General features: G+C 46.1%; 2 protein-coding genes across 2 annotated transcripts; both read left to right on the top strand.

Moving 5' to 3' along the window:
• The first annotated feature begins 3,578 nt into the window (after nt 1-3,578).
• LOC6051967 lies at nt 3,579-8,702 on the top strand. Its single transcript, XM_038250627.1, is given in 10 exon segments — nt 3,579-3,649; nt 5,002-5,091; nt 5,302-5,353; nt 5,456-5,989; nt 6,039-6,658; nt 6,740-6,881; nt 6,883-7,298; nt 7,513-7,793; nt 7,892-8,277; nt 8,516-8,702. Coding segments are annotated over 10 exon segments (2,748 nt in total). The 3' UTR covers nt 8,672-8,702.
• A 36-nt stretch (nt 8,703-8,738) lies between these two features.
• Nucleotides 8,739-9,175, top strand: LOC119766196. The gene is made up of 2 exons (XM_038250628.1): nt 8,739-8,842; nt 8,923-9,175. Exons 1-2 carry the CDS (start codon nt 8,787-8,789, stop codon nt 9,173-9,175), a joined length of 309 nt encoding a protein of 102 aa, XP_038106556.1. The 5' UTR covers nt 8,739-8,786.
• The last annotated feature ends 6,230 nt before the right edge of the window (nt 9,176-15,405 follow it).

Consider the following 15,405-nt stretch of genomic DNA (forward strand, 5'->3'; position numbering starts at 1 on the left):
CATTCTAGCAGGATTCTTACAGAACCAGCTCTGCTAAAATATTTCGTGCCTGGGCAACGTTATTGTGCACGCAGAACACAGAACAGTTAAAACTAGCGAAAATGCCTTACTTTCTTCTGATACAAGTCGCCATATTGATTTTCGAACAAATCAGCAACAAAGTTTTAATCAGACTATACTTAAAAGTTAGTTTTGTTATTTGTTTTTGCAAAACCGAAACGAAAGTGCCAAATATATTCGTAATTACCTTTTGCCTCTTGGTGGCGCTTTGTATTAGTATGTGTGTGGTCGATGTTTGCGGACGTGCACGCAGAACACAGAACAGTTAGAACTAGAACACTTATGGCTAATCGAAGCGTAAAAGAGCATTCTTTTATTACGTAACGCTGTTGTTGGTGTGGGTTGAGAGGGTTGGGGATTCGAACGAGTTAAGTTTTTTTTTTTATTTGTATGCACACCAATTTCTCATTAATGTATTCAGTTAAATTTACTGAAATCTGCACTACTGAAATTTTCAGTAAATGAAAACTTGCTGAAATTTCAGCAAACTTTGACAGCTCCATACGAATTTTTACTGAAGTTCAGCGAAAAACTAACTGAAAATTTCAGTGGTGCAGTTTTCAGTAAATGTTAACTGAAAACAAACATCAGAATTTGCTGTGTGGACATTTTAAACGAAGGGCGAGGGGTCAAAAAATCCAAATTTTAGCGTTACGTAATAAAAGAAGTGTACCTAAATGAGCAGGCATTCGTTGGTTGGTTTCTAGCCGAGTTCTAACACAGTTTCCATTTTCTTATAGAATTCTAACAGAAATGTAGTGACATTCTAGCAGGATTCATATAGAACCAGCTCTGCTAAAATATTTCGACTGACTGGGCAACGATTGCTTCACCGAGTAACAGCATTAAACTTTTTTTAGTTCAACTATGATTACACAAAAGTGTGTAATCCTATTTGAACCTACTGCTCAGTCCACTCAATCGGAATTCTAAAACGGAATTCAGTTCGGTTGTTGCGTTTGAAACGAAATACTTATACGATTCGATTTTAATCCGATTGAGTTGACTGGGTAGTACCACGGGTATGAATATTCAAGTAATTTCAATATGGCGACTTGTATCAGAAGAAGGTGCGGCATTTTCGCTAGTTCTTACTGTTCTGTGTTCTGCGTGCACGTCCACAAACATCGATCACACACATACTAATACAAAGCGCCACCAAGAGGCAAAAGGTTTTGCAAAAACAAATAACAAAACTAGCCTTTAAGTATAGTTTGACTATCAAACTTGTAATTGTTGCTGATTTGTTCGAAATTTTGAGCAAAAAAAAGTTTTTGGCAGCACGTCTTTTGGACGGACATTATAACATAAATATCATTAATAACATAAATAACATAAATAACATAAATAACATAAATAACATAAATAACATAAATAACATAAATAACATAAATAACAAAATCAAAATCAAATTATTCGCTCTACAGCATTGCCTTGGCGTTCTCGATTGCGAGATTCCTACTCGAAACTAGGTGTTCGAAGGCTTGATTGTTGAGGCAATTGCAAACCTCTTTTTACACCTTAGCTTCCATCCATCCCGGGATTCAAACTGACGACCTTTGGATTGTTAGTCCAACTGCCTACCAGCGACTCCACCGAGACAGGACCCAAGGAGACGACTCCTACACCTGGACTGAGCTAACGACCTAACCTTTTTAGGTTAGTCCGGGGCCAACATTCACTTCCCGTCCGACGGAAGGCGTGATCAGACAAATCTTGTCTCGAAAAATGCCACCGGGACCGTCTGGGATCGAACCCAGGCCGACTGGGTGAGAGGCAATCACGCTTACCCCTACACCACGGTCCCGGCTCATAAATAACATAAATAACATAAATAACATAAATAACATAAATAACATAAATAACATAAATAACATAAATAACATAAATAACATAAATAACATAAATAACATAAATAACATAAATAACATAAATAACATAAATAACATAAATAACATAAATAACATAAATAACATAAATAACATAAATAACATAAATAACATAAATAACATAAATAACATAAATAACATAAATAACATAAATAACATAAATAACATAAATAACATAAATAACATAAATAACATAAATAACATAAATAACATAAATAACATAAATAACTGTTCGCAGCAACATCGCCTGTGTTGATGCTCCGCGATTTTTTTTCGATTTACGGTGAAAGTGCGTTGTATTAATCGCGAGTTCTTCTCCGCACGATGGGCAGGAACACCCGCGGCCGTGGCAGCTCGAGTGCACCTCGAGGACGTGGCCGGGCCAGTTCCTGCAGCAGCATCGGAAAGACCTCCTCGTCTGGCTCCAAACGGTCAACAAACCTGCTGAAGCTGCCATCCAACTACGTACCTGCGCGTAGCCCCATACGTACGCGTGGACTAGCGGCACTTGCCAACCCGGATCAACCCGGAACCAGTGGATTGTCCACCAACAAGCCGGGAACTTCCTCGACGGCGGTTCCAACCTCAAACGGTTTCGCTGCGTTGTCTGATGACAACAAAGGAGACGACGACGACGACGTCAGTGGTGGCGATGGTGTTACTACTACACCATCGCAGGCTAAGGGCACCTCCACCGCGGGGGAGCAAAAGGGTAAAAAATCGAACAAAAAAATGCCACCGATTACAGTGCCTGGTCGCCCAGCTGTTGAAATCGAGGGAGCATTGGCGGATGCCGACTGTCAATACCTGATGCGTATTAACAAGTCGTCCGTAAACATCATCACACGAGATCGCCCGCGTTTCGAGAAAGTGCTGAAAACGCTGAAAGATGCAAACATTCAGTACTACACGCATGATTCGCCGGAAAACCTACCGGTAAAGGTAGTGGTGACTGGGTTCTCCATCCTAGTGCCACCCAAGGAATTCGTGGATGTAATTCTCGCGAAAAAAAATATTTATCCGCGAGAAGCTAAAGTGCTCTCGCATAAGGTAACCGAGGTTGGAGACCAGATTCTCTGGCTGCTGTACTTCGAACGCGGTTCCGTTAAGATCCAGGACCAGCGCAAAGTTAAATCGCTGGAAGGATTCATGGTGAGCTGGAGATACTTCAGCAAGCGGCCTTCCGATGCTGCCCAATGTCACCGATGCCAACGTTTTGGACACGGTTCCCGGAACTGCACTTTGGCACCGAAGTGTGTCAAGTGCAGCGCAGCCCACCTCACGGCTGCATGCACGCTGCCCAAGAAAGCATCCCTGGGAAAGGACAACCAAGCCGAGCAGAACAAGCGGAACGTGAAGTGTGCTAACTGTGACGGTAACCACACTGCCAATTACCGCGGGTGCACCGCTAGGAAGACCTACCTCGAGGCGCTGGAGAAGAGGAAAAGCCAGCACCACATTCCTCAAGGACTTCGACAGGTCAACCCTCGACCGAACCCCGTCAAACGAATCCTCCTGGATTCGGGCGTACTACGCCAGCGTGGCGGCTACCGCAAACGGTCCAACCCCGGACAGCAACAGTGATGGTGATTTATTCACCCTCACCGAATTCCTCTCCTTGCGAGGGACATGTTTACGCGACTCAACACTTGCCGAAACAAGCTGGAGCAGTTCTTCGCGCTGCAAGAGCTGATGGGGAAGTACCTATGCCCTGCATAGGTGCAAGCTCACACACTGTGGAACAGTCTTCGCCTTCAGTAACGAACTGATTTTTTTTCTGTGATATATATTTAAGCTTTCCTATCCTCCTTCTCTTTCCATAGTAATAGTAGCAGTTATTTTAGAAAGTTTTTTCTGCTCTCGCTTAACCGACTGAAACTGAATTTATTTCATCCAATTGATTATATTTGAATTAATTTGTAGTTGTAAGGATCTCCAAAACTCTGCATTCTGTTATTAGTTAAGCAAATTGTATTCTGATTAGTACAAATAAACATGAATTGAATTGAATTGAATTGAATAAATAACATAAATAACATAAATAACATAAATAACATAAATAACATAAATAACATAAATAATATAAATAACATAAATAACACAAATAATAATAATTATGTATACATCTTCCTAATTTTTCACAATCATATGTTTGTTTAACAATTTCTTCATGTCTCATATCAATTTTGCTGAAAACATAAAGTTTTTGTCAGCCCAATAGAGTTATCTAAGGCCGAAGTCACGCACACTAGCACACCATTTGTTTTGCTGGGCGGTACAAAATTTAACCTCAATCTTAATGTTTCGTGTACGTACACGCAATACATGCGCACGTAGATAACTCTATAAGATGCCCCTTTACCCCTTTAGCATTACGACTGAGTAAACTCCAGATTTTTTTTTTGTTCTTCAATTTATCGTGCTGTAATATGGCACCAAGGCAAGGCTGTATATCAAAGGTACTCGTCATCTTGCTTTGCATTAGTGTAAGTGCATGACTCCGTGCCACTAAAACCAAAACAATAACAAAAGAACAAAGGACCGTGCCAGGAAAACCAAAACATAAACAATGTCAATGTCAGTGGAGTGAGAGAGTCAGAGATACACGCTTACCAGGCGATCGCAATTTTTGAGATGAACGTCGCAAAAAGTAGTTCGCTTCAGTGAACTCAATTTTTGCGATCAGTTTGTTTTGTTTACATTCGCAATTTTGAGTTGGAGAATGTGAACTCAATTTTGCGATGACACTTAGCTGTTTTTTTGGCATTCTTGTAGTGACGAAATGTTTGGACTTAGCAAAATTTTAATTTCTGTTTTGACAGCTGAGAAGTGCAAACGATCGAGTTAACTCGAGTTAACAAGGAAGTTCTCGGGAAAGGTCAAATCGGGAAGAGAACCGTGAATGTAAGAAAAAGGGAGATTCGAGTGGACAATGAACTTAACAGGTTCTCTATCCGACCTATCCTCATCTACGGTTCTCTTTCCGTAACGATCTTCTCCGGTGACAAAGCGGGAAAACTAAAAAGTGGTCCAACTTTTTATTTTTTTTCAGTGACGGAGTGCAGCTCCCGGTAACGCTGATCGAACATCGACCAGCTAGAGGAATACGGCATCTGCCGAGCGGTGGCGACGACTTCCATCGGCGAGTCCACCCGTCTCCTAGGGCCAGCTCATCCGGCAGCGGGGCGTGGTTTTCTGGCTGACAAAGGGCCGGATCAATTTGCGGTGTCTGGACAAGACTTGGAGGAATCTTGTGTAGCGCGGGGGAAGACCGGAAGACGTGGCACTTATTTATTCATCACGCGGGTGTATCTAATCTACTTCGAAGTCGGAGCCGGAACAGATGCTAGAGGAAGGAACGGCGCTGTTGTTCATTTGGTGACTGGTCAAAGTACCACAACAATTTAAGTACTCGTCGGGCGGAATTTGACCACTACTCGCAGATGCGGGAAAAATCTCCAGCGCAATCGGAAAACTCTAGTTCTAATCATGTCATTTTTCCGCAGGTTCCGGTGAAAACGACGGATCCGGCCGTATTAAAGGAGAAGGCTGCTGAAGAACTCAAGTCTGCAGCATCGCTCAAGGGCGGAGGTGGCGAGGAGACCACCAACACTCCGGAAGCTGTCCCAATTGAGAAGGACGACCTGCTGGAGAAGATCGCCACCTCGTCACCCTCAAAAACGACAGCCAGCGCCACCACCACCAAGAAAACCGGCGACGGCAGTTTGGCGGCCACAAACGACGTTGACATGGAAAACGACGATCTGCTCCAGCGGCTGGAGGCCATCGAAAAGGGGGAAGCGGAAGAATCAGCGACAACGACTTCTTCTTCCAAGAAAGATGAGGACAAGAAGGAGGATGATCTTTCTCCGGCGGAGGCAAACCACCAGAACGGGTTGGACAAACCTGACGAGGACGAACTTCTGGAGAAAAAGATGGAAGTTGACGGTGCAGTAGTAGCGGATGACAAGAAGGAAAAATCTAGCGTGTCGGATAAGACGACGAACGGATCGTCATCGGCAGATCATGACACGCAGGCGGCAAGTTCAGCAAAACGGCGCAGGACGAAGAGCTTGAGCCGTTCCTCAGAAGCCTGCTGCCGAGCCGGAAAAAGTTTGTAGATTCCACACCGGAGGCAGCCGCCCCAGCGCCAACTCCGGCCGAACCGCAGGCCGACGAAGCGAAGTTGAACCAGTTGTGGAGGCGTCCACGGCCGTCGAAGTTTCCAAGACTCCCTGTGCCAAGAAGGAGGCCTATCAGTGCAGGAGTGGAGGTGGAGGAGACTCCCCGAAAGAGGTTCCAGCAGCTGAACCAGAGAAGGCCTCCACTCTTGCCAAGGAGGGAGCAGCGGAGAAGTTGGAAAATGTCGTCGATAGCGCGAGTGAAACGAACAACACAACCACGACGGTGTCGGCCCTGGTAAACAATGTTGACGCCGAGGAAGTGCCACCGGCGCCGGCCGCCGATGAGTCCAAGGTGCTGGACGACAGCATCGAGTGTGCGCTGCCTACGTCCAGTTCGGACAAAATTGCCGACCGGTTAAAGCAGCAGTTGGTTTTGATCTCGAACGGAAGGAGCACACCGAACGCGACCGTCAGCTCGAGCAACGTGTACAACTCGACCCCGATCCAAAAGCAGTTCGAAATCATCTCGGAGAGCCCAAGAAGGATGCTCCCGAAACGAGCAAGGAATCGGCTGCCTCGTCGGTGAAAGAAGAAAGCAGTCTTCGGAATCGTCGAAGGTCAATTCGTGTACAGGTTTGTTGCACCGGTTGGGGAATTGGCTTGCAGGGAAGTGTTATTTAATGAATATTATTCTCTTACAGCTTCCTCGGCGCTGAACACCGCAGAGGGGACCAACCTGTACGCCAGCAACGCCCGCAAATTCAACGGAATCTCCTCCATGTCAGGATCCGAGCTAGACGATAAATCCTGCCATGCAGACGCCAGCAAATGTGACGACCACTGCAGCCTTGACCACAACGACAACCACCGCCGCCAACAAGCTTGACCCCACCCAGGCACTGACTTCCTAGGATGCGCTGTACGAGGTCAGCGTATGGTTCGACGGAGCGGAGTTGCAGTTCTTGTCGGTGGAGAAGGTGATCGAGGACAAGCTGGCAGCGCCCGGTTTGGCCGGGTCCACCCAAGATCTGACCGGAATTGACTCGTCAAAGCAGTTTTCCAACGGTTGCGTGGGAAGTCTTGGCCCGTTCCAGATGTCTTCGGCGATACCGGCCGCCGATTCACACTCAAGCGCAACGGACAGTTCGGGGACAATCTCCAGCCAGTCGAAGGCACCACTATCCAAGGTTAAGCACACCGTCCGAGGGGCCAAGGCGCTGGCATCGTTGTCCCTCAGACAACACTGACACAGGAAAGTTGAGAATTGTTTACATCCGCGAAATTTTGCTTGATTTAATAATTAACGTGCGTTTTTCTCGCATCTTTTTCGGTATTCCGGCTGTTGAGGAGTTTGCGGTCCCGGGACTGTTGAAGGTTCGTCTGTAGCGGCCCATTTCGGTGGGAAAGTTCTTGCTTTTCCAATCGTCTCACTGGCGAAGAGTTGAGGTTAGGATGTCCGGTCGGCGCTCTCAAACGTCCAAGTCCTCGAAAGAAAACAAAGCAGCAGCGGATCAGAATTCGAACATCTCGCAGCAGCTCGAGGAGATCAACGCTAAGCTGGCCAAGCTAGACTCGTTGGAGAACCTTAACAAGGATCTCCTGGCGAAGTTGCTGGAGCTGTCTCAGCGCGTTGACGCCGTCACGGTGGAAAACCGGAAGCTCAAGCAGGAAGTGGTAGATCTGAAGCAGGCCCAGCTTCAGAAGGAAGTCCTCATCAAGGGCCTCTAACTGGAGCAGCCCAAGCAACATCTGGAAGCCTTCACCAAGGTCGGCGAGCTGGTTGGCTTCGAGGCATCCAACCGAAATGGGCCGCTACAGACGTGGAGGAAGTGCGGCCGCTAGTTTTCAAGCAAAACAAGCGGACTGACGCTGTCCTGGTCAAGTTCTGGCGGGTTCAGGACAAGCAAAGGTTCATCGGCTGCGTGCGTGCTCTCAAGAGGCCTGTAACTCCGGCGGAGCTCAACATCCGATCACAGAACAAATTTGTTCTGGTTCAATACTATCTGACACCGGAGAAGCTGGAGTTGCATCGGCAAACCTGGGAGCTCTGTAAGCTGGGACTTCAACGCCCCTGGATTTACAACGACTCAACCTGGACCACTCATCCCGAGACGAACAAGCGCTTCCGGGTGGCCGACTCTGGAGACCTCGAAGACCTCCAGTTCATCCTGGTCACGGCGCAGCAGACGGGACGGAAGGACCCTGCACTTAGTACATAGGTATCGGGAAACTAACTCAACTAAATGGAAGATATTGAGCAACGTCTTGATCACTACAAGTTCAACTTTTCATATAACAGCATTGATGATTTTGATCGAGATTTTTCAATATTGATCGCTTTGATAATTTTAAATTCAATGTAAGTAAATTACCACGCAAACCAGATGGTGAAACTTGGGTCCAAGAAAATTTAACGCAACTTTATTTCATTGATGGGTGCAGTCGCCGTCGGTCAACGGCAAGCGGGGCAGCGCAACAAACACGCCGATCCTGCTGACGCTGGAAGAAGCGACAGCCGCGGGCGGTGGCGAAAAGGGTTTGCGGTCGACGCGGAGCAAACGCAGCAACAAAATCCAGGTTCGGGATATCCCACGCTAAGCCAATCGCACGGACCTCCGACCACGTCGATCTCGACCGCACTGGTCTCGACATCGTCCAGCGCCGACCTACACACCGGCTCCAGGACAAACCTCTTCTCAAAGTCCAGCAGCGAATGCTCCGATCTCCAACGCGGCCAACATTCTTCCGACCACATCGACCGGATATGCCGTAGGTCCAAGCACCCCCGGTGCTCCTCCACCACACACGATTTTATTTTTCATACGTTTATTTTTCTATACCGTTTCCAGCTCGTTCTCCCGGAAGTGGTTTGTGTGCTTTCCAGCCAGCCCGTGTTTCGGCAACTCGTCCGCGTTCCGGAAAGTCACCCTCCTGGCACTGGTGTGCGCGTCCCAGCAGTGGCCCGCGTTCAGAAGAGTCGTCCTCCCGGTAGTGGTTTGTGCGCGTCCCAGCAGCAGCCCGCGTTTCCGCAACTCGACCGTGTTCCGGAGGGCCGTCCTCACGGCAGTAGACTTACTTATTTTTCAATGGTTGGTTGGTTAAAAAACGCTTTAAATAAAGAGTAAACTTTTCAATCAAAACAATTTTCATTTATTTTATTATATTCCTTCAAAAATAGCCCTCCCGGAACCGATTTCCGCATTCCCGGCGATTTTCACCCTACCCAACCCATCTCAATTTTGAGATCGCCTTCTGGATCTCAAAATTGAGATCAAGTTGCTCATCTCAACGTTGAGTGGTTTCGCTTTTAGCCGGTTTGCGACATCCATCTCAAAATTGAGATCGCCTGGTTAGCGTGTAGCGATTTTGACAACCGCACTACTACACACTCAATCGCGAGTACCTTAGGTAGAAAGCCATGCAAGGCATGCATATTTAGAAAGGTAAGGTAAGGCGGGTTCACAGCCGTCAAAATAGTTATACAAAATACACGCTAACCATTCGATCTCAATTTTTGAGAAAAACGTCGCAAAAACGAGATCGATTCTGCCAACTCAATTTTTGCGATCAGTTTCTTTTGTTTACATTCGCAATTTTGAGTTGGCAAGAGCGAACTCAGCGTTGAGATGACTGTTAGCGGTTTTCAATCAGTCTTCTGCAGTTTGTCAAAGGTCGCTGTCAAGATCAAACCACGTGGAAGTTTGGTCCTTGTTTATAAGAGAAATTTGTGAAATTGCGTGAATTAGTAGTATGAAAATTTGTACAGGTAAGCGATGAGCAAGTTTATATTAGTTTTTCTTCTTAGATAAATAAGTAAAAAGTAGTTTTTTGGGCAGCAAAGATTGTTTTGAGTGTTATTCTATAAAGTGGGGTTAGGTTTAGATGTTATCTGTCTTTTTTTCCTCTACCGTTTCCAGCTTGTACTCCCGGCAGCGGTTTGTCCGCGTCCAAGCCAGTCCGTGTTTCGGCAACTCGTCCGCGTTCCAGAAGGTGGGAAGTTCATCCTCCCGGTAGTGGTTAATATGCGTCCCAGCAGCGGCCCGCGTTTCGGAAAATAGACCACGATCCGGAGGGTCGTTCTTCCGGCAGTAGTTTGTGCGCGTCCCAGCAGCGGCCCCATTCCGGAGGGTCGTCCTCTCGGCAGCTGTCCGCGTTCCGGCAATTCAGCCTTGTTCCTTAGGGTCCGCTTTGTCCTCTCGGCTGTAGATTTGTCAGTAACTTCATATTTATTTCATGTAAAATGGTAAAAATGCTTCAAATAAAGAGAAAACTTTTCGATTTTCATTTATTCTACATTATTTGATCAGAAAAAGTCCTTCCGGAACCGATTTCCGCATTCCCGGCGATTTCCCCCCTACCCAATTCATCTCAACGTTGAGATCGCCTTCTGGATCTCAAAATTGAGATCAAGTTGCTCATCTCAAAGTTGAGTGGTTTCACTTTTAGCCGGTTTGCGACATCCATCTCAAAATTGAGATCGTCTGGTTTGCGTGTAGATAAGCCTAAGGGAGCGTTATTTTATTACGTAACGCAAAAATCGGATTTCTAGACTCCTTAACATAAATAACATAAAACTATTAATTGGTGTAATTACTTTGCTTTTGTATTTAATTACTTTGATTACCAAAACATTACATTACATTATCAAAATTACATAATCAAAAACGATTCGAATTTAATTCCGATTGAGTTGACTGGGTATGAATATTCAAGTAATTCCAATATGGCGACTTGTATCAGAAGAAGGTGAGGCATTTTCGCTAGTTGTAACTGTTCTGTGTTCTGCGTGCACGTCCGCAAACATCGACCACACACATACTAATACAAAGCGCTACCAAGAGGCAAAAGGTAACTACGAATATTTTTGGCATTTTCGTTTCGGTTTTGCAAAAGAAAATGACAAAACTAGCTTTTAAGTATAGTTTGAATATCAAACTTGAAATTGTTGCTGATTTGTACGAAAATTTGATCAAAAAATAATATATATCGTATATATATATAACTCGTTCGAACCCCCCACACCCTCAACCCACATCACCAACTGCGTTACGTAATAAAATAATGCTCTTTTACGCTGTACTCCCCAGTCAACTCAATCGGAATTAAATTCGAATTGAGTTTTCAAAAAGCCGTAAGAGCCATCGTGATCTCCGACATTAAGATTCGTTTTTCTCCAAATTGTAATAACATTTCATTCATTTTTAGTTTGGGTCACTTGAAAGACGTGTAGATGAACAATCTTAAGCATTCTTGAAATTGGTTTTTCGTAAGTAGGTCGGATACCGAGGCAAAAAAGGCTTTGTTTACCATTGACTCTTACGTATTTTTGAAAACTAATCCGAGATATAGTATGTGCCCAAATACGTAAATACGCCTCTTTCGTATACGGTTGTTTATTTCGGCAGAAGTGGAGGCAGTTTGAAACTAACACAAAAGTGTGTGTACACCACCAACTGCGTTACGTAATAAAATAATGCTCTTTTACGCTGGTAAACTGAAAACCCAACCATGGTAGTTGCTAACATATTATAGGGTTAAATTGAGAACACGCACCGACGTATTTTTGCTAAAAACATTCCGTGCTTGGATTGACTAATTAACGCAGTCAGTTTTACTATGTCGTGAGCGGTATAGTAATTTTAACCCTCCAATACGGAAAGAATGATAATGAATTTGTAATTGCTACCATGCAATTTTGTAGAGGCATGGTACATTTTACCATATTTGCGTTTACTTTTACCAAAAATCCACAGTTAATTTAATAAGCAGCATTTTTAGCAAATGTTTTTAAAATTACCATGGTCGGGCTTTTAGTGTGGCGCTGCGTGGTGGTAGCTGCCCTGTGAAACTATCTATGACTAATCTAAGGAACCAAAAGGTGGCAACAGAAATGTTTCGTGTACGTACACGCAATACATGCGCACGTAGATAACTCTATAAGATGCCCCTTTACCCCTTTAGCATTACGACTGAGTAAACTCCAGATTTTTTTTTAGTTCTTCAATTTATCGTCACAGCCGTCAAAATAGTTATGCAAAATAGATAAGCCTAAGGGAGCGTTATTTTATTACGTAACGCAAAAATCGGATTTCTAGACTCCTTAACATAAATAACATAAGATTATTAATTGGTGTAATTACTTTGCTTTTGTATTTAATTACTTTGATTACCAAAACATTACATTACATGATCAAAATTACATTATCAAAAACGATTCGATTTTAATTCCGATTGAGTTGACTGGGTAGTACCACGAGTATGAATATTCAAGTAATTTCAATATGGCGACTTGTATCAGAAGAAGGTGAGGCATTTTCGCTAGTTGTAACTGTTCTGTGTTCTGCGTGTCACTGTTCAGCACTAACAACGCATTTACAGCTGCGGGAAAAAGCTAAACTGTTTTGACATCTGCACCAAATGCGCTTTTACAACTCATTTGCAGCTGGTTTTGGACTTTATATTTCTGTTTTACAGCTGAGGCCCTACTGTTGTTGCTACACCCCTGCAAAATGTCAAAAAATTGAAGAGGCAAAAAATTTGTTGTCCCTTTCCTTCTCTCTTCTCTGCTTCACTCAATTCTATTTTTGGGTTGTTTACTACTATGCCGACTCAGCTGATTGAGAGGGGAAGTTGAATTATTTGCTTGAATTTGCGGGTGTTGTCGATATGATGCTGGATGCTGCTGTTGTTGGATGAATCCTGAGCCCGTGTCCTCACGGCTATTTGAGGTATGGATTCACAGGATGGTTTTCAGAGCTACATAAACAGTGCTGTTGCTCAGTTAAATGCATGGACTCTGCTAAATATGGACATAATCCAGTCAACCATTCCAATCAAAAACATTCCTCTGTAGATTCTGAATAATTTATTAAAATTTGAATACAATAATTGCACAGCCTTCATAACTGCCTAAACCTAGGCATAAAATTAAACACTTTTTACCGCACCGACCCACCGCATCTCGGAGAGTTGGAGGACGTTCCTCGGGATGTTCCTTTCAATCACCACTTTTAATCACTATCCTGGACAACCGAGAAATGTCCATGTTGAGTGCACGAAGCCGGATGTTCCAGTTTTCATGAAATTTGCATTAATGTGCCACTATTCCTCCGTTTCGAGACTAGGTATCGCAGCCCCAATCCGGCTGCATACCGAAATCAAAACCATTACGAACAATCAAGAAGGAATAAGGATCCGGAACAAACGGCATAGACCTAGGCACGAAAAGGACACCGATTGGAAACTCGGAACATGGAACTGCAGATCGCTACGTTTCGATGGGTATGAGTACGCTCTGTCGAACGAGCTCAAACCCGCAACTTCGATGTTGTAGCGCTGCAAGAGATGTGCTGGAAGGGAGCGAAGATGTGGGAGGATGATGCTTTGGAGCTCACCATGTACCAGAGCGGCGGAGCCGAAAACAAGCTGGGAACCGGCTTCATAGTGTTGGGCAAGATGCGGAGTCGTGTGATAGATTGGGAGCCGATCGACGACCGGATGTGTAGATTGAGGATTAAAGGCCGTTTCTTCAACTATCACATCTTCAACGTACATTGCCCACACGAGGAATCATCCGATGCCGAGAAGGAAGCGTTCTACGCGAAGCTGGAGCAGAAGTTCGACAGCTGCCCGCAGAGGGACGTCAAGATCGTCATCGGAGATATGAACGCCCGCATAGGAAGGGAGGAGATGTACAAGCCGGTGATCGGGCCGAACAGCCTGCACACCGTCACGAACGACAACGGCCAGCGGTGCATCAACTTCGCAGCCTCCCGCGGTATGGTGGTACGGAGCACATTCTTCCCCCGGAAAGACATCCACAAAGTCACCTGGACATCGCCTAACCAACGAACAAAAACACAAATCGACCACGTCCTCATCGACGGCCGATTCTTCTCGGACATACGGAACATCCGCACGTACCGCGGTGCGGACATCCACTCGGACCACTACCTGGTGGGTGCAAGCATGCACTCAAAACTGTCGACGACGTATCACCGACGACGGAGCCGGCTCCCACCGCCGTTCAACACCGAGCGGCTGCAGGACACGGCTGCGGCTCAGCACTACGTGCAGCAGCTGGAAGCGAGCCTGCCAACGGAGGAGGAACTCGGCGCTGCCTCGCTCAACGATGGATGGAGCAGAATATGCTCGGCCATCGGCAGTGCCGCTGAAGCCGCGCTAGGTAGTACGGTCCGAGTTGGAAAGCAACGCTGGTTCGACGAGGAGTGCCAGCGGCTACTTGACGAGAAGAAAGCAGCTTATGCGGTGAAGCTGAGAGCTGCAACTGATGAGAACGTGGCCAGATACAAACAAGCGCTGAAACAGCAGAGAACGGTCTTCAAGCTCAAGAAGCGCCAGCTGGAAGATCGCGATCGCGCCGAAATGGAGCAGCTGTTCCGGCAGAACGAGACGCGTAAGTTCTACGAGAAAGTTAACCGGTCCCGCAAAGGCTATGCGCCGCAAGCCAACACTTGTCGGGACGCCGAGGGAAACCTTCTTATGGACAAAGGCGAGGTGTTGAACAGGTGGCAGCAGTTCTTCAACGAGCACCTCAACGGCGATGTAGCGCATGGAGACGGCTTTGAAGCCCAACTTGGACCGCCCGCTGCCGACGAACAGTTCCCGGCACCTGATCTGGAGACGGTGAAGAAGGAGATCAGGCAGCTGAAGAACAACAGGGCCGCCGGTAAAGATCGGTTACCCGGTGAGCTCTTCAAATATGGAGGAGAGCAGTTGGCGAGGGCGATCCACTTGGTGATTTCTATGATCTGGAGGAGGAGAAACTACCAGCAGAATGGATGGATGGTGTCGTGTGCCCCATCTACAAAAAGGGCGATAAGCTGGACTGCGGCAACTACCGCGGTATCACGCTTATCAACGCGGCCTATAAAATCCTCTCCCAGATCCTCTGCCGTCTGCTGACACCGTACGCACGGAGGTTCGTGGGCCCCTATCAAGCGGGGTTTACTGGCGCTCGGGCCACCACGGACCAAATTTTCTCGCTCCGGCAGATCCTCGAGAAATGCCGTGAGTACAACGTGCCCACACATCACATCTTCATCGATTTCAAGGCAGCGTACGATACAGTCGACCGCGAACAGCTATGGCAGATCATGCACGAGAACGGATTTCCGGACAAACTGACTCGGCTGATCAAGGCTACCTTGGATCGTGTGATGTGTCACGTGCGAGTGGCAGGGGAGCTAGCGGACCCCTTCCAATCGCATCAAGGGTTACGACAAGGTGACGGCTTATCCAATGCGCTGTTCAACATCGGACTTGAGGGAGTTGTGCGAAGAGCGGGTATAGACACGAGAGGCACGATTTGC

This window comes from Culex quinquefasciatus, chromosome 2 (assembly GCF_015732765.1).
Source record: "Culex quinquefasciatus strain JHB chromosome 2, VPISU_Cqui_1.0_pri_paternal, whole genome shotgun sequence".
Classification (NCBI taxonomy): domain Eukaryota; kingdom Metazoa; phylum Arthropoda; class Insecta; order Diptera; family Culicidae; genus Culex; species Culex quinquefasciatus.